The 26296-nt window shown below is 39.2% G+C and overlaps 1 protein-coding gene across 3 annotated transcripts in view; it reads left to right on the top strand.

The window, feature by feature from the left end:
* RBMS3 (RNA binding motif single stranded interacting protein 3) overlaps positions 1-26296 on the top strand; it is a 730467-nt gene that overhangs the window by 386874 nt on the left and 317297 nt on the right. For all 3 annotated transcript variants that reach the window (XM_052797551.1, XM_052797566.1, XM_052797557.1), the window contains one exon: positions 12510-12568. In XM_052797551.1, coding sequence (XP_052653511.1) covers positions 12510-12568 — 59 coding nt within the window. The remainder of the gene's footprint in view (positions 1-12509; positions 12569-26296) is intronic.

The raw sequence follows: 26296 nt of genomic DNA, 5'->3' as shown, positions 1-26296 counted from the left end.
TGGACTTAGGAAATTGTCTTACAAAATGGAATGTTGCATGAAGAGTAACATTTAATGGCTTTCAGAAATTGCAGAACAGGGCAAATCCGTAGGTCTTTCTCTTGATCTCAGTGGTCTCTGGAGCAAGCCCAAAGAAAGCGAAGGGCAGAGGCATATGGGAAATGAATAGCTGGAGCAGACCTTTTCTTTTGTTTTGGCTTCTTATTCATGATGTTGGTCTTTTGAGAACTTCCTCTCTTGAACAGCAGAAAGGGAAAGGGTCGGAAACTCCCATGGTCTGAGTAAGTGGGAGGAAAGGGTGCAAATGCTGTTGATGAATAAGATGTTTGAGGAATGCGTAAATGCATGGCCTGATACTGTAAGTGCTTGGTTTATAAGAGTTGGCCATTGGGTGCATTCAGGACTGTCCAGGGTATGAATTCAGTTGTTCATAGTTGTAAATATTTGCAGACTATAGGTCTGTTTCTTGTAGAATGTGTCTTTGACTCCATGAAGAATGACTGTGTCCTTTTTACATTGGTTTTGTGCTTTCACTGCTTCTGGGGGCATGTCCAAAAAGCAGTCAGCTTGCCACTAGAGGTGATCACTGTAAATTTTGTGTTGTTAATTTTTAAACCCAGCACATTTGGCAGATTATATTTTGGCTGCTGGAATATAATTTATCTGTATAGGATATACTTGCCATTTATGTGTGTGATAGCAGTAGTAAAGTGAGGCGTGTCAGCACTGGGGTTTTCATAAATCTTTAAATCCAGCTCTTTTTATAAAGTGGGAATAGAACACAGGGTGGATTTGTTCATTGTTATTATTTTTTTTTCTTTTTTTCTTTGCAAGCTTGTTTTCTGGGACCCAGAACATGCAACTGGCGAGCAGTGTTTTTTCCCTAGCTGAGGATGTTCACTAATATTTGATGAAGATGTTGCCCTTGGTGTTGCCAACCCTCAGAAGTTTGTGAGGCTCACAATATTTGTTTCTTAAACTCTTAGATCCTGAGGCATGTGCTAAGATGGGAATCTCAGCTTTCATTTTTTTAAAAAATGTAGGTTTCTCTCCTTCATGGCTGTAAAGAGAGGTGTGAAAATACAACCTGAGTCTATCATAAAGGCTCAAAATATATAAGCAAAATAAAAGGATCTCTCAAATGTATTTATTTCTTAGTTATTTCTGAATACCAAAAGTTAATTTTGTAACTTTTTTGGTGTGTTAGAGAGCAACAGGAATTGTCAGTGCTATACTCCTTGGCCACTTAGAGGAAAAACTGAGTTTATCCCAGTGAAGCACAGTTCTCTCTCTCTCACAGTATGCCCAATACTCAGAATGAAGTCTTAGTTTTTCCATGTATATCTTCATATGGTTTGAGGATTGTATCTTATTTAATTAGTTTCTCTGAAGGCACCTGAAGCCAGTAAAATACAGCAATCTTTTCTTGAGGGCTCCCAAGCAACTGAAGCTAATTTGCTTCCAAATCCAGTGTTACTGATCAGATTTCAAGATGTGCTCACTATGTTTTTCAGTGAGTCTTTTGTTCCTGGAGTAAAATTTCTTAGCAGAAACATAAAATATTTAAATTTTTGCTCTTTCTTCCAGATCTGCCTATGTATATTTCAGAAAGGATGGGCTACATAGCACGTCTTTTTCATAGCTCTCCATCCAGGGTTCTGCCTGGCAGGACCAACCAAGTGTCCTTTTAAGGACAGAAGACACTGAGTATATAAAGAGTATATTTATTTAGTGAATCCCACGGCTTATCTAACCCCTTCCTGGTCCACGCTGGCTGTTTCTGGGTGCAAGCTGAACCACAGCAGAGCGCAGCAACTCCCAGTGTTGGCTTTTCTTCTGCAGGAGACTCATGGCCAAGGTGCCCAGTGAGCACAGCTGGCACAAAGCCTGAGTGAGGAGTTTTTGGTTGACTAAGATTTTGTTTGCTTTAGGCTTGGAAGTGCTCACTGATGAGCAGACAGCTACAAGACATGCTAATTATGCCCTATTCCCTGCCCCTTGATGTTATCTTAAAGTGTAACTTCAGTGCTTTAAGACAGAAAATGATAAGGCAGTTGCTCCATTGGTGTAAATTGGGGCAGCCCATTGGACCCAGAAGCAGGGCACCACATTTCTGGAAACCAAGAGCCTGATCCAAAGCGCAGTTTTTAATAAGCTCTCCCTCACCAAAGATATTTACCAGCCTGACACAGTGAGGCTAATACGTTCAATTATGTCCATCTTTCTTTGGAAAATAAAGAATGAAGAATTATTGATGTAATAGACAAGGGCTCTAAAGTAAGTATCTTTTTAAACCTGTAAATGTGCTTTTGTAACAGGTGGACTCTTCATTTAATGCTGTATTTACTTGCAGGTTTTTGAAGCATTTTGAAAACGTGGAAAACTTAACCCACGATTCATAAATTATGTATCTATATTGCATGCTGGGCAGGTTCGCCTAGTTTGAATTTTATTGTTGACAAAGCTATCACTTAAGAGAAGGTTTTGGACAATACCTGCTTTGGGACCCTGGCCTAGGAGTTGTGGTGAGTTACCAGCAAGAACAGATTTTGTCCTCCTAAAACTAATTACCACAGTAGTTATAGGCCTTGCACTGAGGAAGGCAAAGCACTCACTGACCGGAAACATGCACTTGCATGTCTTGTGTAAGTCTGTTTACTGTATTGGGGCTGTAGGGAGGACTTTCCACACCAAACAAGCACATTAATTTATGAGCCTACAAACATACTTTAACCTTGAGAAACATGGATCGTCCTGTTTAAGTTCAACGGGGCTTCTTACATGCCTGAAGTTGTACATGTGCATGAGTATTTAAAAATATTGTGGACAAATAGCTTATCGAATCCATTTTCACACCCTCTTCTGAGGCTGTCTTTATGTTACAGAGTTGCCCAAATAAATGGACTAAAAAATCCTTGCTTTTAAAAATATATTTGGTGGAGTTAAATAAAATTCAGAGAAACCCAAAATGAGAGGTATTCTGTCCCAGTCCCGAGCAAGCAGTGTGAACTTTTGTCCATGTAATTATAAAAATCCAACTCCGTGCTCTTGTTGTTTCTCCTTGCAAATTTCAGGCAGAGAAAAATGTTCTTCTCTGCACCACTTTTGTCAAAGTTAGGCCTTTGGAAAATGAATACAACTGTGACATTCCAGCCCTGGAAATAAAAGGATTAAAATTAATATATTGAAGAAAAAGAAGCAATTCTGTGATGTAGCTCCTGAAATATGTATTTTGCAATGTAAAAATCCGAAGAAACAATTCCTTCCAAAACTACATTGATTCCAAAGACATCCCAAGTACCTGGATTTTTCTAATTTGTAAATAATGAAATGGGAGCTCTGTGAACTCAAGAAGTCTCACTCACACATTTGTTTCAAATGGCCTCTGTGTGAACTCTATAAAATGCTTTAGCTTTAAATTATCAGTTTGAGTTCACGGTCCCTGGTGGTAGCTGGAGTTCTTGCCTTTTTCTTTAATTCCTTTTCTTTTTAATTCCTTTTCTTTTCTTGGCTATTATTGGAGAGGAACCATCTGATTGAGACATATATATGTGTGTATATATATATTTTACAATATGTTGCAGTCATTGAATTCTTTTTAAGAGTAAATGGTTTCAGTGACATGTCAGAAAATCTGCCCAAACTGAACGCTCAGAGTTCCCTTGAATAATGAGGCTATTGTTAAATGATTGAATACTTTAGAGATTAATATCATGGTATGCTGGCATGCTGGTTCATACCAACTGTAATTTAACAATGAATCCTCCATAAGTAAGCAAGACTGTGAATGAGAAATCGGATACAAGACAGCACAGCATGCAAGAACATACAAAGTAAATAAATTCTACACACAGGAATGATCTGTTGGGGGGTTTTATTTCCACAATATCTGAAATAATTTTATTGTTGGATAGAGAAGATTCTTCAAGTTTGAAGATCTGCTTAATTTTTCTTCCAAAGCTGATGAGCAATATCTTTATAGTAGAAAAGGTTTGGGATTTTTTTTTTATCTCCCCCTCCTCTAAAAAAAAAAAATTAGGCTATGCTACAATAAACTACATCTCATTCTGTGAAGGGTTTCAGAACCCTAAGCTGTCTTCCCAGTAATGCATCCTGTCATTATACAGAAAATTTAGCGGCACTGCTAAGTGTCTGCAAACAAAAGTTGCATTTTATTTTTTTAAGACATCTGAATTCTTGCAAATATGGCATAATTAGTAGTTGAAGATTTAATGATGGCCCAGAAGAAGGACTGAAGTATTCTGCATGAAATCATAGTTATTAATTTGTGTATGAATTTTGTTTTCCATTCTTAATTTAGCAACTGAAGAATATTTTGCTAATTAATTATTAACACTGGTTATTTGTCATGGCAGAACTGTGAGGGAAAAGCATAGCTTTCTATCAAAGCAAAAATATAAATGTCAGAATTTTAATTTAAATGTGATATACAATAATGTAATCATGTTTTAAATAGTCTTAAATAGCTTCAATATTCAAACATACAGATACAATATGAATATAATATATAGTGCTAATTCAGAATGAACAACGTTTAGAGTAAAAACTGCAGCTAAGAGCCAAGTGTCTTACTTGCAACAAACTGGGGAAAACCACTGTAAAATGTCGGGCTTTTATGGGCAGTGCCACTTTAGTAAGTGGCATTTTATTCTGTCTTGGGTATCAAGAGTGTGACAAATCTGTAGCCTTATTATAAGCACTGTGAATAGGATTTGAGCTTGTACCTACTGAAGGCAATGAAAAAACTGCCTTTGATTTCTTCAAGTGTTGGATCAAGCCACTTAATTTCATTTACATGCAGACAAAAAAAATCTTTTTTTTTTCTTTTATTTTGGTAAGGAAAGGAACAAGGCTACAGGAAAAGTTACCTTTGAAGTACTAAAGTGATATACTTCTTACAGGTCTGAAAGTTCAAGTTCTTTCTAGTTCCAAAAATTTAGTATCTGTTTAAATTTCTTTAACTTCTGTTTTACCTGACTTAATTTCCCAAGTACTGCAAACAATTACAATAAGTGTCCAGAGCCTGTACACTTTCATATGGGACTATTTTTCCAGAGGTGAATGTGCATTTAATGTTTAAATATATGAATGCAGATTAGTTTGACTAGGAAATACGACTCTCTCTTTCTTGGTAAATATCTGCGTTGTCTTGTAAATACATTTTTAACTTGAATGTGAGATGCCTCTATCATTGTAGTGAAGGCAAGATGCATTCCTGTGCTTTAGCAGCAGTAGATTTTAGGAACACGGAAAGGAAAGCTAGCATTTTAACAGTGGAGGGATATTTTGGTTGTAGGTGTTTCTACACACATTTTAAGAGGTTTATTTACACTATTCTCTGCCCTAGTTTGTTGAAATTTTACAAGAAGCAAACATCACTAAAACTACCAAGTTTTCTATATTCTTCAATAAAAGAGCACCAAAGGTGCTAACACAGGTGCTCTAGGGCTATATTAGAGCCCTGTGATTTGGGCAAAATGGTGCTTGCATCTTCTCCTGAAAAGCAGGGTTTCTGAATATGATCTGTAAATGCAGTGTAAAGTAAATGCCATGATCCGTAATTTGAAATAGCCTTCTAGGTTCTTTCCTCTTAACATGGAGCTGTTATTCAAGAGAATGGTATGATCTTGGTTTTATTTGTCTAAAGCAATAATAGTGTTCATAGACATGTGCATATAGTTATTTTATGGGGTTTTGTAGCTTTTATTTCTCTCATACTTCTGAAAAGTATATTTTCAGTGGACATGGGGTGATATTGAAAAATGGGCCCATGTATGAGTCAAATCACTACACCCTTAGTAGTAAATATCTGTACCAGAAGATATTATTGAATATGCATACATTCTTTCAGTGGTTCATCAGCTTACATTCTCTTGAAAATGCACTTCTCATATTCATTACTCTGCTTAAAACTGGGCTCCTAGTTGCGTTGTTAGGAACAGAAATATATGGTCTGAGTTTCAAAATTGCTGAGCAACACCTGTCCTTACAGAATTCAGTAGTAATGACTCGGGAGCCCTTCTGAAAGTCCAGGGCTGTTTTAGATGTACAACCAATGGATTTAAGAGGCCCCTCCCCTCCCGTTTTCTGTGGTGCTTTTGAAATTCTTGGACAACTAGTTACCCTAAGTTGCTGTCCTAACTTATATTATATTTAGTGAAGGAATGATTTTTTTGTAAACTTGACAGCCAAACTGAAGTAAGTAGAGAAGACAGAGCAGCCAAATGTTAAACTCTTAAAGAAGTATGGTCTTGTTAGTCCAGTACACTGTAGGTTCCCTGCAACTACCTCCTCCTGTTTATTCCGAAGTCATGCACTGGTCTGTGAAAATAAAAGGTGCTCTGAATGGCATGAATTTTGTTACTGTATTTTTGTGTGAATAAAATAGTTAAGACTAAACTTTTCCTTCTTTTAACTGAAAAGATATACAGAGAAAAGAAACAAAGCAGCTCAATCTTTGTTAATGGGTAGAATAATAATGTGTTGTATTTTTGAGAAAAAGTACAAGCATTGAAAATGTCATGCAGTAGATGAAATGCCCAGAAATGATCGTGCAAATCAGAATTTTCTTTCTGAGTGAATTTCCCTTTTGTATGTGTTTGGATGTCTTAAGTTCACATGGCAGTGTATTATAGGAATAACATCTCTCTGAGAAACCCAGCAGCAGTTCCTTCTGTACTTTAGGCCTTCATAATGTGGGCTTTTTTTTTTCCTCCCCAAATCCATGGTTTTCCTGATAGAGTCTGCTTTAAACAAAATAAACACAGTTATGCTATTTATATATTAATTCACAAGAATGAAAGAGCCTCAGAGTTGCTTATCTAAATCCAATTACTGCTGGTCAAATTCATCCCAGTACAAAAGTTCCCAAGATAAAAGCATATATTACCTACATGCCCAGAAATGCAGACTGTTTTCAGTTGGGTGAATTGTGCTCTGAGTAATGCGTGAGGCCTTGAGTGAACCCTAATGCTGGGATGTAATTATTAAGCTCTGAATTTGGAAATTACGCGATAACTCCGTTGGTTTAACTAAGCAAGGAAGAATTCTGTACACCGGTTACTTGGGTTTAAATCCCAAGTTTCACATTTATTTAAAGCATACAAGCAGTAACCAGAATTGGGCAAAAGCTGTGTTTGGTACATGCCTAAGCACCTACCGCCTTGTAGACAAGGATGGCAGCCTGTGCGTAGCACCGAGTCAGGCGAGTGGCGAGAGACTTGGCCTGTCCGGTCTGATGGCCGTTTTGCATTACAGGACTAGCCACAGCCAGCCCAAAGGCTGGCTTGGAGGACAGACTAAGACGTGACTATCCCAGAGGCTTTTGTTTTCCGTAGTAACATGGAAAAGCTGAAAAGTTTGAGTGGCCCCGATCAGTCTGGCCTCCCAGGAAATCCCTTCTTTGACCCTGCAGCTCTTGGTGGCAGCTGTCCCCCCAGCAGGCTTCCCACCTTGGTGTATTGCCTGCCAGCGGTGGGGCGGGTGGCACCTCATTTCTCTGCCTTGAGCTAGTCCCCAGCTGAATCTCACTTGCCTCCTGACCCTGGGTCTCCCGCTTGCCTTCCCTGCACCCCCAGCTTCCTGCAGGCAGAAGCAGAAATGGCTCGAATCCTTTGTGTGCCGTGAGACAGCAAATTCCTCTCAGTTTGGGATCAGCACGGGCACTGGGTAAGGTTCCCGCATCTTGCAAGTGGTATCACTTGCAGCTGAAGTGCTTCCTTCAGGAACTATCTCCATTTTAACAGCAGTTATCAAATAACTTCCCAGGAACGACCGGCTCGAGCTTTGTCTGCAGTGTAAGTGCTGATCGACCGCCTGCCTGCAAGCTCTTGAAATGATCTATTGATACTGCAACTTTGATGTACGTTAAGTGCTTATTCTGTATTGCTTGCATCTTTGCCGAGTCTGCTGAGTAGTCAGAAAATGTGGGGTGCTTTGGGATGGGGCTCTTGAGAGTGGTTTTTGACATAGCTCTGTAGCCGGGACTGAGCAGGGAGATTGTTTCTCTGTGCACAGCACTGTGGGGTCTTCCCTTAGTCCTACCCTCCGTGTGACACGGTGTGCGTTACCACCGTTGGTAAGTGAAGTGTTTTTAAGTGATCTTTGTAATTTTAATAGTGGATATCAGATGACTTGAACAGTTTCACCCCAACCGATATATACAAGAGAAGGTAGAAATGTTTATGTTTGTAAGAAGGTATTTCCGCCCCCAAATTAATGTTCTCTTGGAACACAAGAACGGCTGGGCTGGGTCAGACAGGAATTTGTTTCAGCAGCTGTGGAGGCCCCTGATGTTAAAACAAGGGCAACATGCAATGATACTACTCTGGTATCCTCTCCTGGTTTCTGGCAGTATGTGACTTCCAGGGCCACAAATGTGTCTTTGCTTTTAATTTCATGACAAATTTTCCATCCTAAAAGCTGTCTGATAGCTCTGATGTGCTCTGTGGGGCATCAGCACAGGCTGTGTCAATGAATTCCCCAAGTAACTCTCAGTTCTGGGGAAGTACCACCTTCTGCAATTTTTAAACCTTATAATTTTCTTGGCAGTCCTTATGTATTATGAGAAACAATGAAGGCAACTAGTCACCATCTCACTGCTTAGATCCTTCTTTAATGAGCTGAAGTTCTAGTCTGTGTCATTGCTCCTGACATGGAAGCTCTTTCAAACATCTGACCACCTGGTTTTAAATGAAAATTATTGCATAGGAAAACATTAAAAGCATAATTGAATATAAGGGATTAAAAGGATTTTTAAAAAAGCATGTAAACAATTTTATTTGTGCTTACTGCACATTTAGAGAACATTTTGGGAAGAATGTAATGAAAAACAACACGTTGTATGCCTGGAAATCTTTTGAATATTGATTTCAGTTCAGATGTTCAGTAGACACATTCTTGAGGTAGCCATCTCACAGATTCATTCCATCTATTCCCTTGGATACTGTGATGCAGTAGGTTATCCTTAATGATACAGTCATTATGTTGAAGGGTTGGTAATAAGGCAGTGAGGTGAACTCAATTCCACAATTATCTTTTTCTGACCGGAATTTTTGATTCAAAATCTTTGAAAGACTACCTCCATGCACCGTAACTCAGGAGGAAATTAAACAGCGCTCATGTTTTCTCACAGCAAGCAAACTATACTTGGTATTTTTTTACATTATTAATATCGGTAGTTTGTAGAACAGAGGTGTGCAGGCTGTTGAATTTTACAGTAGTTTCCATTTAAATATAAGAAAACAAGAGGCCAGGTCTTGTGATGCACTTTATCCTTATTTCTGTGGGTGTTCCCATTGAAGAATACATTTTTGGTACTTCTGGGTGAATCAGATCACAATTAAAGGTCACACAGACAGAAAGCCAAACAACTTTGGAGAGGAGACATAACTTAATACCAGTCTCCACACATGCAAGAAAGAAATATGACTGCAAGAAAGAAATATGACTACATTTGTAGGAACAAAATACCTTCCTGATTTCATGCAGCACACAAACTAACATTCTTCATCAGAACTGATGTTCTGATTACTGTAAAATAATTACTTGAAATATTTAGGAAAACAGTGTCCAAATTAATTCCAATTACTTTCTTGTGGTAGCGCTCAAGGTTTATAGCAGTAGATTAAATCGCCTGCATATGGCTAATTGCCTATAACAGTGTTTGTAATTGTGGTGCCTCTTACCACTCTGATGTCTGTTTTTGCAAATGTGAAGGTGTGCACGTAACTTTATGTGCGGGAGGAAACCTCTTCTGAACTGAACAGAATTACTTCTGTGAGTAAAATCTCTAGTGTAACTAAGTGTTTGCAGGATCACAGTATGTAGCAAATAACTCTGGGAAATCTGTAATAAAAGCAGTGGAACCACAAATGCCTGTCGCTGCTGGCAAGAAATGTTAACTTTTAGCTCTCACATGAGTTGGATGAAACAACATATCAATTCATTAGGAGTGGCTGGACTGAAATGGAGGCTGGGTGTTAGTTTTTGTTGGCGGAAGTTTAGGTAGGGGTTGTGTTTTATTTGAGGTTGTTGTGGGTTAGCCGCTGATTTTTGTTGGATTCTTTTTCCATATATCTGTCAGAGGCCCTTTGCTGTACAAGATAGGCATGTTTTTGCATGCTTTTCATGTATTTGATTTTAAATCTAAATAAATCAAATAAATGAAGATGCACCATGTGGGCCAAATTTCCTGCTGGGTAAGTTGGCCCACTGAACAACCATAAATCACACTGGCAGATAATTTGGTTTTGCCTTCTTAAGATATGTGCTCTAATGTCTTTGAGGCCAAAGTCAACTTCAGGTATTACCATGAAGAATTATAAAGTTAAGTGGAACATAAGTGAGTATAAAGGCCCCAATTCTGGAAACACCTGAGGTTAGAAAAGCATGTGATCTCATGGTTAACATTAAATCTGTTATGTATGTGTTTGGAGTGGAGCCAGCTATGGCAAAATAGACCCACAACTCCCCCTCCACGTACACATCATGGTGGAGCATACAATGGATTACGCCTGCCTTCAGAGCACAAAATCCTGCCTGTCTACTGAGCCAGCCAAAAAAGGGGGTGGTGTGGAGGGGAGCAAGGCTTGTATGATTTTTTTGGTTCCTAAAAGATGGCTGAATTGGGGCTCAACTTAGATTGCACAAACCATTAATGCCTTTAGGTCAGTTTGCCCTCCTCCTGACTGGTTTCAGTCTGAAATAAACCAAAGCAAAACATGTTTTTCCTCCCCAAAATGAAAGTCAAATGGAAACAAATGCTTTAGTGGGTTCTTCTGGAAGGGAAAAACAGTGAAATGGAAAGTCTCACTTTGCATCAGTCACGAAAACAGAGTAAAGAGAGATGGAGAGACAGTGGCCTGTATCTAAAGCTAAGTGGTTACACGTCACTCATAGTGTGGAATCTTCAGCTGAGAACTTTGTCAGGCACGAAATTGCCTCAAATCTGTGCTTGTACCAAAGAGTATGTTCAGACAGGCTGCTCCCAGTCTTTCCTGTTGGTGCTGCTCCCCCTTCATGAGATATTTAAGTGTTTGCTGGGTCCCAGAGTGAAGCCCAAAGGTCCCTTTTCCCTGTCAGTGATGGTACCATTCCCTCTTTGGTTCCCTGTCTGTTTGTTGGGGTTTTTTTTCCTGGTTTACTGGGTATGTTTATAGACTGGTAGGACAGAGAAGAGCATGGCCTTGAATATGTAGTACAGTGCTGTAGCTGCCCTTAGACTCCTTTTCTGTACAGTAGGAGACTTGGGTTTCCTCCTGAGGCAGAGAAGGGAATTACAGCAAGGTCTTCCACATCCTGGTTTCTGGACTTCAAGTAGAAGTCAGTAACACCAAATTTATATTGCTGTTAATAAAGATTAACCAATTAAAAATTGGTCTGCCATACATTTCAGTAGTTTATAATTGATGAACAGTTGGTTATTTTCCACGGGAGCTGCTTTGCCATTAGAAGATACAATTTTATTATAATCTTTTATAGTAATACATCCTTCATTGACGGTGAAAGTTGCGTTCCATGGAAAAGTCTTCCAAATGAAAGCCCATCTATCAGAGTGCCACTAATGCTTTTTTAAAAAATCTGGGAAAGGACATTTTAGAGGAAGTTCTCTTCATTGAAGCAGAGACCAAGACATATCAGTGACTTGAGAAATAAAATTATTTTCCTTATTCTCCTGAAGTCTTATATTCATCCATAAATGCCGCCATCTGTGATCTCTTACCAGGGTTTTGTGATACTTACTATTAAGTCTGCATTTTTAATCTTAACCTCTGTGAGGTAAAGACAGATACCTATTTTATGGTCTAGTTGCTTAATGCAACAAGTTGTAGCTGCCCGAATTCCCTCTTCATCACATTAAGTCTATCGAATTGCAGTGCAGTGCCATGCTATCTATGGGAGGCAATATAAGTTCAAATAAGTATTAACATTCATCTTGGAAAGAGCTAGGAGATGCACATAAACCTCAAAACTTCTGTTTATCCAAAACAGAAGTTTAGAGTGTATGTACGCAGGCATGGATGAACACATGAGCACAGTTTTGTGTGCATACATGTAAAAAAATGACCATAATTCCTGCATTTCTGTTAATCCTGGAGGAATCTGGTCCACCTCTATTAAAACAAACCTTGTTTGGCAGCTAAAAATAAAAAAAATATTTTTAAGCAAACCTAATTAAATTAACCAAAGAAACATCTTTACTGGTGCTGATGTCTTAAAATCCCTGCTATAATTGGCATTTATGCTGGCAGTGCAGCACTGTGACCAGAGACGGACAGGATGTGGCAAATAACCAGTGCTTCTCAGGTGGACTCTAAAGGTGTTGGTTGAACTGCAGTGGCAGAAGGAACCTCTCCAGGAGTATCAGGCAAACATTTTTCAAGAGCACTAGATCTCTTCCTAGCATATGTGTTATATGTGTGCAAAAATAACTATGTATGTTATTAAAATATAATAACACGTACTTCTGGTTTTTGTTTTCTCCATAGGTATGGGAAAATTGTATCCACAAAGGCAATTCTTGACAAAAACACAAATCAGTGCAAAGGTACGTGCAAAACGTCTACCCTGTGAGTTCATTGTCTGTTTGAATGATTGACTGGTGGCTTGACTGCCAAGGCTTTGGCTCCAACTGTGCAATCAACATAATGTACAGTATATTACAAACGTATTTAATAATGCCAAAGCTTTGAGTTGTGTTTCCAGTAACATTGCTCATTAATTTTTTTCATTAACAAACAAAATGAAAATCACAAATCAGAACAAGTATCAAATTGCTTCAGCAGAAAAGTAAATTACCTTCTAACCACATAGTGCTATCTGATTTGAATGATATCATCAGTGATGCAAATTGATTTCCTATATAAAAATGAGAAACCCTTGGGAAAAGATTCCCAAGCAAAACCTGGTTTATTTTTTCTATTTTTGTGAAGTCTTGGCCTATGCTATTGGAAGAAGAAGGTATTCTTTATGACACAAATAGATCCACAAGTTGCAATACCAAGATATAAAAATGATTCCTCTTCCAGTTTTATGTTCTTAATTTTTCTGCTAACGTATGAAAACATTTCTTTAGTGATTTATAGCATGTTTCATGTGTGTGTGTATAGCTTTATTTGCCTAGATAAATATTGACTAACATGTCTAGTAGTATCTCAGGCTAGAATTGTTATTCATTTACCAGTCTGAAGAGCCATCAAGTGTATGGGGGAGAAGCTCTGCTTTAAAATGACTCTGTAACTTTACAGTAGTGATATACAGAATCCTTTTGGAGTAATAAGATCTACTAAAGTGGGTTCTTCTGATAAGAAGCACATTCTGGACAGCATTTCTATATGAGTTAGTAAAAAGAAAAAGTATTGCAGTACCGGAATATCTCACGAGTGGCTGGATGGGGTGGGAAGAGAAGAAGAAAAGGAAGACAGGAAGACATTTGGGGAAATTACAAGACGGGTCAAAATCCTGCCAGCTGTACCAATGATGTTCTTGCAGTTTGTAGAATTGTGTTCCTTTACCTATTGGCCTGCCACAACAGCATTCATTAGCCACTCAAGAGAAAAGTAGACTGGAAGACTGCAGTTCTAGTCTTGGAAAACTCCACCGACCTGATCAGTCACGGGCCATCCTCAGAAGTGGCACTGTGTGTTTGCTTTTGCCTGGATGTGCTTTTCCTTGGAGCACTGTTCCGGCAGACTTCTGATAACATTGCTCTGTCTGCATTTCTTTGAATATTACATCAGGAACAAAATCTGGTTGGTTTGGTTGGTTTTTTTTTGTTGTTGTTTTTTGTTTTGTTTTGATTGTATTATGAAGGAATACCCTCATACGTGGCTGGGCCAGGTGCAGAAAGCCGTCGCAGGGTAGCCGGGGGGGCACAGAGGTGAGTGCTGCAGCTTTAAAGCCAGGAGGCAATGGACGTGCCTGACACTGGCTGCTGTGTGGCCAGGAGATTTGAGTTTTGGAGGCAAGGTGCAGCGTGGGGAGTTGTAGGGAGAGGGGGACTTGCAGCATGATGGGGCTACAAAGGAGCTGAGTGGATCAAATGGGCTCTGAGCTGGTTTAACAAGAAGAAAGAGCGCTGCAGTGGGATAGGAAGGGCTTTGGGGTAGGAACACTTGGGGACAGGGCTCTGGGGCAGGAAGGAGTTGAGGCTTAGGCCTAGGAGAGCTGGAGGGGGCCTGAGCTGCTGATGTGAGGGATGAGAAATAGAAAGTCTGTGATTAGATAGGTTGGGGTTACCCTGGGGCCACTGTTCACTGGCTTACGCTCCAACTAAGGCCTTCCTTTAGGGACAGGGGACATGTAGATCCTTGTCCCCCTTCCCACTACCATACAAGACTGAGGTGTTTTCTGCTCGCTCATGTGTCAACTCCATCCTTTTTTCATCTTTTTTCTGAAATTCGTCCATCTGAAATGGCAACACAAATCAAGCGGATGGAGTTGGATTTGAACTGGGCTGTATGTTGAATAATGAGATGAAGTCCATGGGAGAGAGAAATGTATTTGTCTCCGCTGATCTTGGTTGTCCGAGACCACTATGTTGTCAGTGTAGATGCTTCAGCTGGGTGCCTAAAGGTTGGTGGAGACAGTCTGGGGGAAGTGTGCTCGATGATTGTTCTTAACTTTTTGTTTTGTTTTTAAATGCATGTTTGACTGGTAACCACTCTACGAACGTGGTGGCGTGTGATCAGAACTTCGTTCTGCTCCCATTGCCAGTGGTAAACAAGGAAAGGAATGGATCTGTTTGCGAAACACAAAATGTGAAGTGGAAAGATTGTAAAGAATATGAATGGTAGAATTTTGAGAAAGAAAAAACATCTGGGTTTGGTGTTCTTTATATTGTAGTTAGCTTTGAGATTATTGTAGTGGAGGCCATATAACAGTGAGTTGGAATTTTGTAAAAGTTTGCTTTCATGCTGTTGTACTACACTGTAGGGCAGAGATATTTATTTGTGTTTTCAAAGATGGATCTTTATGACATAAGTGGTGCCATTAAAAGATCACGAACGTAATTGGATTTATTAACAGTATGCTTTGTGGCATAAAAAGAATACACTTGCTGCTTTAAATGCTGGGTACAATTTCCTACCTTTTCAACAAGGCTGCCAACAAAAAAAAAAAAAAAAAAAAAAAGCTTCCCAGGAATCAGTGGAAGGGACCTGAAGAGATTAGGACCTGCCTTGGGGCAGGATCAGCTCTAGCCCACTGCTCAAAGGCCTCCAGCAGTGGAGATTCCTCGAGATCCTCAGGCAATATGTGATAGCACTCCCTCTCCTCACTATAATGAAGCCTTTCCTAATGTCTAACCCAAATCTCCCTTGATGCAATTTAAACCTATTGCTTCTTTTCTTATCCCCAGTGGACAGGCAGAACAGTTTATTCCCTTCTCTTTTTCAGCAAACATATATATTTGAAGATTGCCATGCGTCTGCCGTAACTTTTCCTTAGACTAAACACTGGTCCTTTCACTTTCTCCTTAAAGGCAATTTGTTTTAAGTTTCTGATTATATTGCACTTTGCTGGTGTCTCTCTAGCTCACTTCTTTCTTGAAGACCTTAAAGCCGGGCACAGGATATCAGATGGCCTAAATCTCACCATTTTAAATAGTGTGGAGAAGTTATTTCATTTGTCTTCTCTGTGATCACATGACTCTCCTTTGTTGCTATATCCATGTAAATAACTATGTGTATTTAAAATATAGATACATTTCTGAGGCACAGGGTGTTGCATAAAAACAACGTTGCTGATATACGCTAAGAGGTTCTCTGCAGCCCCCGGTTCTGTTGCTCTTTTCTCCAGCGCTGCTGCCAGCCAGGCATTCCTTATTGTGTGCTCTGCTCTGTGCTGTTGATTATTCCCTCCTAAGGCGAGCACTTTTCATTTGTCTGTATTGAATTTTATCCCATTTTTTTCCCAGCTACTCCTTAATTTGCTAAGATTATTCTCAAATCTTAAGTCTTGAGAGTGCTTGCAGCACTTACCTCTTTAGTATCCTCTTCACAGTTAATAAATGATTTCTCTAATCCACTGGACAAGATAATTTGGAAAAGACTGAATAACAACAGACCTGGGGAAGGCTTTTGAGGAAGCCCTCTCAGTACATCAGGTAGCCATTGAGAACTTCTTTTAATTGGATCTGTTATTCAGTTTGGCACCTACATTGCAGCAGTTTTAGCTAGATTTATTTCTTCTATCTTTTCAAGTTATGAGAGATAACCAAGGTTTAACTAAAATATGTAGTACTTACCTATCTATAAGACTAGTTACCTACTTCTCGATGGAAGTACAATGTGACATTATTTATTCTTGTTATATCCATGCTGCATGGTACTAATCACCTCTTTCCTTTGAGGGTCTGTGAATGGATTTATATGACTATTTGCTCTAAGCTTTTTCCAGAAGTTGAAAGTCTCTCTAATACACTGGGGCCCACATTCATTCCTTTAAAAAAAACCCCCAAAACAACAAAAAGCAAAAAACCAGGCAATTTGTTTGCTCCTTTCCAGTCTTTTGCATCTCACTCACCTTCCACAAAGCATGAGGTATCTTGTTAAATGAACACACCATCCCATGATGTGTATCCAATGCAGTAGGGTGGATTAAATTCAAGGAGATGATGGAAGAAGTTATCACATGATTGGAGATTTCAGAATCTTTCAGCATCATTTGTGTGTTAACCAAGGTATGGAGTAGAGCTGAAAGTGGAAAATAGTTAATATAGCAAAGAAATTATTTTGAATACCCCATGTAATAGAAGATCTGTTAAAATAGGTTACTGCTTAGCAAGAAGTGTTAGGTTTCCTCTTGGAAAAACAAGGAAAACACTCTGCAATGGACTTCAAGTCATTCTCTAGTATTCCTCAGATTATTAAAAAGATACCCACTACATTCCTGTTGTGCTAAGGAGTAGTGTCACCTGAGGATTTCTCCCTGGTATGAATTAAGCAGTTGGGTCTAAAGTAATCATATGTGCTGCAACGGAGTTCACTAGGGAAACCTTTTGACGTAACCTCTCATTTTCAGATTGCTCTTTGTTGGTGGCATAACAACTAAGTGAAGCAGAGGAGAAGCAACAATCACCCTGTAATAGAACAAGATATAAAACAAAATAAACAGAGTCATGACAAAATGGCCAGAAATCACTGAACAAAGCAGGGAACTATCACATATGGAGAATAATGAAAAACAGACACATGATTCATTCAGATGTTCAAACACAAAAACCCTAATGAACAAGTTGGAGAGTTTTGGCTGCTTTTGCTTTTTCCCTTTCCCTCCCCTCTTTCCTTCTCCCCCTTGCATTTCCCTTCTGGGTCTACTGTATTTGCTAATTTAAAAAGTAGGGGAAATGAAATAAAAGAAACCATTCAAGAGAAGCGTTAATCTGAAACGTGTAGACTCTTCTCTTTCCAGCCCTCGCCCTCCGCCCTCTCCAGACTGGCTTGCCTTTGATAGACCTACGTGCTTAGAGCCGAGGGAATGAGTAATGGTTGTTTCACAGTACAGTTTCCATACCTCATAGCAATGGAATACAGAACAGTTAATCTGCCAAATACACAAGCCCATTTCTTAGAGTATGAATTACTGTCATCTGCATCTGCCCTTGCAGACACTTTAATTGCATGCATGCAGATTTACTTCCTGGTTTAATCAGGAGCTCATATGATTTCGAGTATTTTGCTAGGACCTTAGAAGATGAGCACAGGAGAATGACTAAAAGTCCAAAATCCCACCTGTGGGAATTTTTTAAAAAAATAAAACCTATGAATCAGTAATTTGTAGGAGACAAATGCTTCAACTGCATATTCTTCATTTTATGTATATTTTTTCAAACCATATATGACTTGATTGTTGAATAGTAGTGTTTGTCTTAGGAGAGAAATGTGCCTAACATGATGAGGGGAACTATAGAGACTCTACTTATAATTTTAATATTTCATTATGACTTTTTCTTATTGAGAAATGTTAGCAATGATCTATTCATTTTTAAAATACGAAAACTGGGGATGCAGATATGCAGTCATTAGGATTGTGGTGGGTTTATGGTAAAAAAAATGCCATGAAGTCATCTGTGTTAACCCACCATATATCACATACAGTTTTATTTCTCCAGTTGCCTTGCTGGTTTTAGACCAGGACTTAAAACTTACCATGACCTATTTTATAAATTGAGAGTTTATTTGTGTAACAAGAATGAGATAACTGGAGGCTTACTATAAGTGTTGGAGGTAATTGGAATGGCATAAAAAAGTGTTGCTTCATATCTCCCAAAAGGAGTCTGTCTTGCCTTTTGTCAGTGGTGCTACTCATCTGCTTAAGTTCACCAGCATCCGTAAGTACCCTAATGCATTGGAGCTTAATGAGCTGGAGGCTTCTGCTCTGGTGTTCTGATAAACAAAGCTTATAAGCATACAGTAGATATACTTTGGTGTGTACGTTAGACAAAATACTTTCATAACTTTAAATTTTAGACAGTAGGGTTTTTGCACATATTCTGTGAAGACTAAAGGTTATTTGTGATCATATGAAATTATGCATTTTCACTTTATTAATTCTTATTCCTATTATACTTAAAATGGCACAATTTGGTTGTGACTAGCAACATGAAGCAAGTCTATGTAAAATAATAAGCTAGTGAAGAAAGAGCTAAGCTGCTCTCATGGTTTAACTCCAGCCAGCAACTAAGCACCACACAGGCACTCGCTCACTGCCCCCCCACAGAGTGAGACGGGGGAGGGAATCAGAAAAAAGTAAAACTCGTGGGTTGAGATAAGAATAGTTTAATAGAACAGAAAGGAAAAAAAAAAAAGATGATGATAATAATAATAAAATGACAATAACAATAAAAAAAGAATTAGAATATGCAAATCAAGTGATGCACAATGCAGTTGCTCACCACTCACCAACCGATGCCCAGTTAGTTCCCGAGCAGTGATCCCTCGCAGGCCAGCTCCCCCCAGTTTATATACTAGACATGACGTCACATGGTATAGAATACCCCATTGGCCAGTTTGGGTCAGCTGTCCTGGCTGTGTCCCCTCCCAACTTGTTGTGCCCCTCCAGCCTTCTTGCTGGCTGGGCATGAGAAGCTGAAAAATCCTTGACTTAGTATAAACATTACTTAGCAACAACTGAAAATATCAGTGTGTTATCAACATTCTTCTCATACTAAATCTAAAACATAATACTACAGCTACTAGGAAGAAAATTAACTCTATCCCAGCCAAAACCAGGACAGCTACATAGAAAGCTATTTAGTTAATAAATTTTATTTATTGGGAATAAGCTGAAATTGCAATAACTGTGCTGTGTTATTTATGATTCTTAGAATTACCATTTTGAGACAGAAAAAAAATCCAGCCAAGTAGGTCTGTGCCTGATCACAGACTGTAAACTGTTCACACTAGGAGGGCATGCGCAGCGTGCTTCAAGGGGAAATGGATCTTGTAGAAAGTAAATAATTTGTAAAAGAGACTTATTTAATTTTGAAACTCTAGACTTGTGTAACAAATAAATCAATCTTATTTTTGATGCCAGCATAGACAATAGATGTGGTGATTTTTTGTGCATTAGTTTTGTTTGTTTGTTTGCTTTTTGGGGGGGGGTCTTTTTTTTGATCCACTCCAAAGTTTCATGTAATCAGTGGCATAATAGTTCACAAGTTGCTGTAAGTGTAGCAATATGGAATATTTTACTTCAGCAGGATTTCTGACAGTGAGGCGTTTGTGAAGGCTGGATAGATGCTGAGTGTGGGCAGGTGCTCAGCAAGTTTTACCTATGGCTCTGCTGATCCATCTCACTTACTGACCTGTAGCAGCCCCAACTAATCTGGTCCTTCTGGTCCTGGGTGTCTTGAACAGAAAACACAAACTATGCTGAGTTGTGCCAGTTCTGGTTAGCAAGCCAGCTGATAAACCCACATCTCCTGAGTTAGAAGGACAAAATCTTCAGCAGTGTCACTAAGTCCCATTTCAAAACAGTGAACAACAAAAACAGCAAAAAGCAAACTTGCCATGCTAAGTTTTTTGATAATGAGATACATTGCACATCATGAGGTTAGTTGTTTAAAATTTATAAATGTTTGGAGGTTTCTTTAGTTTGTTTTCTGTTTTTTGAAACTTTAGTTTCAGTCCTGTGGTTTTTTATAAGTAAAGGTTGAGATTTAATTTTTTTCTGTTTAAATAAAAAAGTGATATTACTGTGTAACCACATGAGACTGGGAGCCAAGTCTTTAGGAAAAATGCCTAAAGGAGACATCTAAACACCGTAAAGGCAGGCATACATTAAAATAAAATGAAAGAATTGCCAATAAGAAACCATGAGGTTGTTCACTGTGTGGTAAGTTCACACCCTACCTTATCAAATGAAAGCTTGTTTGATCTGCAGGCTCATGAACTATGATGCTATGTAAATCTGACCATTTTAAGAAGTTACCAGAAACTAGATGAGGAAAATGAAATAATGCATATGTATATTCAAAAATATATACGTAGCTATCCCCTTGAACTTAGAGATGTTGTATTTATGGATGTTTAGGTAATGTAAAGAAGCAATGACACTCAGTGGGAGCATGTGATGCTGTTGGGTGAACTATTTTCCTGGCACCTGTTGGGTTGGTCAGCAGGCGTTATATGTGTCTTGGCAAACGTGTGAGTGTTTTGCAAAATCTCACTTTAGCTTGGAGGTAGAGATTCTCTTGTTTGTATATTTTTGAATTCTTTCCACATCTACTGAAGTGAAATAGGAAAGGGTTTGATGAGTCGTGCTGAGCAAGTCATCATAGCTAGAGTGTGCCAGCACTGGGCCGCTGCCCTGCCGTGGTGAGGACTTGGAGACATATGCGCCTCCATGTCTGCAAAATGCAAATGTAGTCAGCAAACATTCTTGACTAAGTGCTCTGTCTCAAGCAAGTCCTCTAAAAATTGCTTATCGAGTTTAAAGCCAGGTCTTCTACAGAGGAAACTCCTTTCTAATTAGTTCCCCAGGCACTTTCTTAAACGGCTTCTTTGCAATTAAGGAAAATATTTCCTGGGTCATTATCTTTTCATAAATGAACTCATGGCCTAGCAAATATTTTCTGTAAGGAGACCCAAGATGCTCAAGTATTCTGTGACATATCTAATCTGTGATTATTCTTAATTTACTGCTTCCAAAATTTGCAGGCCCATATCGCTGGCAAATAATTGGTTTAATTTTGTTTCCTTCCAGAGAAATAAAAACCTAAAATTTCCATTTATACACAGTGATTAATGTTTTGATTCATTGGTCTGTATAAAACTTTGCAATAGCTTGGCATGCGTTTGAAGTGCATTTTGGGACTGGGTAATGTTAGTAGGCTCTTAGTGGTCTCAGCAGACTTGGAAATATCTATTTCATATCACAGAAGCGAGTAGAAGAGAAATTTTTTTCTCTTTGAACAGCGGCTCATAATCAGCTTTGTTGAAAGCTTACTTGCAATGCATTGGCTTTTTCAACTGTCTTGCAGAATCACTTTGCTTAAACTTTTTTCTCTGATGCCATGATAGAGCATCTCATATATCAGTAAATCTGTTTGTACTCTGGTTGCTTGAAGGCAGGTCATCTCTTCTAAAAGTGGTGGTACTCTGCTGAGAAGTTGGTTTCTCCAAAGTCTGAAGACCTTCAGTGCAGCAGCTGACCTGTGGAAACCCCCAGGCAGAGGCAGAGGAGGACAGTGCCTGGCTCCGTAGTTTTGCTAGAGCCAACTCCATCATGCGCTCTCAGATTATACAGTATATGCAAAAAAAATGATAACTTGATATAGGAACAATTTGATACTAAATCCAATTGACAGACTCCTACTGGACACAGGTACACAACAGGAACCATTCTGAATCAGATCTGTTAATTACAGCATGACTTCACTTCTGTGGTATGCCAGCAATCAGAGAAGTAACCGCTAGCATTTTCCACTATTAATGCACGTCCCTGGCTTTTGTTTAGAAGAGTAGAACTCTCTTACCCAAGTGAATTAAATAAATGTTCTCTTTCTTGGTAAATATACTGTGAAAGTAAAACACTAATAGACTGTGCTATCATTTTTAATAAATCTGTCTTTCTGGGTATTTGAGGGCTGCCTGTCTGGAGATGGCGTAGGATTGCTGGAGTAGGAATATATGTGCAACACAGGAGAAAAATCATAACCTCTGGCAATAAGATGTAGCTCCCTCAACGCTGAACAAAAAACCCACCCACACCAGTTCTGGGGAAGGAACTGGTAGGCATTATTAATATTACTCCATCTATTTAGGTTATGGTAGCTGTACAGCAGTAAAACTCTAGGTGCTAATCAATGGTACAGAAAACAATTTTACTCTGTAAAAATTAATTAAAAGACAACCTTGTCCTATGGACTTTGCAGCCCAGGGCTTTGAAAAAGAGCAGGGTCCACAATTAATTTAGGTACTGTGAGTAATTTTATGACTTTGAATGGAGTTAAATAACAATTTTTTGAAATACTGAATTCTCCAAAAAAGAAAACCCCAAACCAGTCTTTCAGCTCTCCTGAGAACAGTCATACATTTGGATAACATTTAGTGAGTTTTTTCAAACCAGAATGTTTTGAGGAGAGGTAAATTTATATGAGAGAAAAGGAGGAGGCCATGTTAGGGGTGGTAGAAACAACTCTCCTACTTGATGAAATAGTTTTTGTCTGGGTCTTCCTCAGGACCAATGATCGGCTGACGTTTTCTTCCATTAGATGGCAGTGGTGTGATATGTGGTTTCTCTGGACCCCTGAATTACAAGTTTGATTAAAAAATTACTAATAGTTCAATTTTTCTTTTATTTTAAAAACCCCAAGTCTTAGTTCGGTTTATAATTTCAGAGTCTCCAAGATTTCAGTTTTTTATTCACATAGAATTTTACAACTTATTGACCAGTTTCAAGCATATGTGCCAGAGGACTGGGACTTTCAGGTACAACAGAGTTAAATATTTTCAGAAGACAGGCAGCTATGTACAGTTGGAGACTCAGTGCTCCTGCTGCAGGAAATGCAGGGTGGGTTTAGTTTTACTCCGCCTAAAGTAACCACAGTAAATCACCACTTGCTTATCTATGGTGGAGCCAGAGCTTGTGCTGGTTTTGCCCAACCAGGAGTTTGGGAGGGAGGTATGGGTATTGGAGGAGAGGGTAGGTAAGGAATGCTTGGGATGGGGAATTGGAGTTACTACAGCAAGTTGTAGCGTCACACTTGGGATAGGACATGAACAGGAAAGATGGGGCTCAAATGTATAAGACAACAGGCTTTGTTTACTTCATTGCTTGTAGAATATTCTGTTTTATCTAAACAAAGGAAAAAAACCAGATTTTTTTTTTTTATATGATCTCTATAAAGATCTTTCAGCCACATGCCCTTGTTGCTTGTGGTATTAGTTGTGGTGTTGTTGTTTATTAACTTATTAAATATGGAGCAGTAAACAGCATTTGTTTTTAAATGAATTAAAATGGACTTGTTGCCCTTCACGGCTTTTTATTAATTGAATATTTTTGCTAAGCCGTCTGCTTTCAGAGCAAAGGTTGCAGCCAGGAGATGGGGGTCAATGGGACCTCCATTTAAATGCATGTTATCTCTATGTTAATTGCCTGCATATTTAACCAACCAAGCATGTCATTCTGGAGAAAGTAAAGGTTTTTGTGGTCAACCTTTAATCATGAAACAGCAAGAAAAAGTCTGAGTGACCTGGTTTGCCTGAGGTATCTTGGTTGCTGCTGTCAGTCATTTCAGCTCACAGTAAATTGCAGGGTAAATTCCACAAAACTGATGGAACATATCTTTAAAAAAAGCCCCCAAACTGCGGAAAAAACAGTATTCATAATTTTAGTGTTTAATTTTTGTTTATTTGTTGCACATTACCTTAGTAGTTATTTCCTTTTTAATAAAAACAGATTTTATTGCTAGTATAGATAGTTATTAGAGAAGAAAGTCACAGAACAGCCGTTAAATATGCCTTGAGTTTTGGAGACAGATACATATTTATCAGGTTGGGTGAATCTGAGTTCTTACATCAGAAAGAACTGCATAGCTACTGCTTGCCGTGCTCTACTTTCTTGGGCTGTTACTGCAGAAGTGTTAAAATAGTTACACTTAAAGGAGAGGGGTGTATGCCATGCAACAAATCCTTCTGAGGCTGCTGGGATTAATGAGCCTCTGTTTTGTGACTCTGCTGTGTTTTCTCTAGTGTCTAGTACTGAGATTGTATTTTTGGAACTTAAAATATTTGAGATTGCTACTATTGCTTGAATAGGGTCAGACGGTTCAAAAGTTACAGGGAAGGAGGGGCTAAGCGGGAAATATGTGTAGATATTTCTGCAGTATATTCTTTGCCTTGCTTTTTATTCCTTTTGTAACGATTCCTAGAATTCAGTTTGCCTTTTTGAGCAAATATGGAGCTGACATTTCTATGGACAGTTCAAAGGGCATCAGTTTATAATGTGAAGCTGGAATTTTGTCCCATGTGCATCACTATATTTATCTACATTTAATTTCTTCTGCTGGTCTATTACCTAGTCGCTTAGTTTAATAAGGTCCTTCTGCAGTTCTTCACAGATGCCCCCCCTGTTTTCTCTCCTGAATAATCTTGTCACCTCACTGTTGAGCTGCTTTTTGTCATTTACAAACAGGTTGTGCAGTATGGGTCCTGGCAAAGCTCCATGTGGAAGGCCATTGGTGCCATTCCCCTCTTGTAAGAAAGACCATGCCCTCTACCCTCTGTTTTTATCTTTTAACCAATGGTTTATCCAAGAACTTTCCTTTTTAAGCCATGGCTGCTTAGTTTCCTGAGAAATCTTTTGTGGGGGCCTTGTCAAATGCCTTTCGGAGATCCAAGCAGACTATATTAGCCAGATCACCCTTATCAACAGGCTGGTTGACCTTTTCAAAGAACTCCAATAGGTCTGTGAGGCAAACCTACAAAAGTCAGGTTAACTCTTTCCACATGTTGTATTTCCATTGATTTTACTCTGTTTCTGTAATTTCTGGTAATTTGACACCAGGTTTACAGACCTGTAGGTACCAGGATCTCACCTGGGATCTTTTCAGAACACTGTCATCACGTATGCCACCTCCTGTTTCTCAGGTACAAAGTCTGTTTTAGAAAAGAAGCTGCATGCCACTTACTAGTGCATGTAGTCAGCTATTGCATCCTGGAGCTCTTTTCAAACAGGGAGGGTGAATACCATCTGTTGTTGCAATTTGTTAGTGTTCACTTTTGTCAATTTGTCCCATAACCTCCTCTGTGGTCATTTCAAATTAAGAGTTGCATCTGTTCTTCTGGGCTTCCTAAGCAGCTGCTCTCTGAAACAGCACCTAAAAATGTGATCTTTGCATTATATCGCATTTTGCCCAATCTGTGTAGGGATAATTAAAGTCCCCTATGAGCACTCTGCTTGCTTTCTGCCCTTATGGCTTTTCTGCATCTTCCTCTGCATGTTGCAGTTGGTGTTGCCATCCTGGCAGGGCAGACAGGAGTACAGAGATAGCTCTCCAGTAACGCAGAACTATTGTTCTTCATGTTTAGTGCTGGGATTTCACTTCCTGCAGTATCTGTGTTACTCACTGCCATTCTTAGCCTGATCATTTCTGTACCACCAGCACAGTCTACTCTTGTCTGTGCCATGCATGTTGTATCTTTGTGTGACGGTGGTCCACTCATTGCCTCACTTTCACAGTCTTTCTAATACATGAGTGTTTTCTTACTGTAGTATGTATTCCAGTTCACCCATCTTATTTCTTAGGCTTAAAACATTTAGGGAGCTACTAGTGTTTCAGTTGTGTTGTTGGCACCGTATTTGAGTGACTCTGTGGTTACTTTCCATCCCAGTATGTCCACTTATGTTCTCTGGCCTGTTGTTTTGTTTGCAAGAGGGATAGATCTAGTGATCACCCCCTGATTTTCTCCAAGGTTACCACCTCCCCCATCTGTTTGCCTGATGAGAGAGACTGCCATCACTCCAACCTGCTCCTTCCTTCTGGTTAGCTCCAAGTTCTAGAGGGACACTTTCAATGCCGGAATATGCAAACTCAGCAGCTCTCAGTGGGGAAGATCCAGCACTGGCCCACATCCTGCTTCACCACCTGAATGCTGCCTTGAGCTGGCAGCTGTCCTAATGGACTTGGGCCTGCTCTATGACACTGCTGAAATATCCTCTGTGAACCTCTCCTTCCTCTTCCTTAGCAGGATTTGGCTCGATTGCTTGGAAATGATGTCCCTGAATGTGCAGCTGCTGAATTTCTGTGTCTCATCCAGTCCCTCCCATT

Source organism: Harpia harpyja, chromosome 1 (genome assembly GCF_026419915.1).
Source record: "Harpia harpyja isolate bHarHar1 chromosome 1, bHarHar1 primary haplotype, whole genome shotgun sequence".
NCBI classification, from domain to species: domain Eukaryota; kingdom Metazoa; phylum Chordata; class Aves; order Accipitriformes; family Accipitridae; genus Harpia; species Harpia harpyja.
The sequence above is the reverse complement of the archived record's forward strand: the minus strand, read 5'-3'. Positions and strand labels throughout refer to the sequence as shown.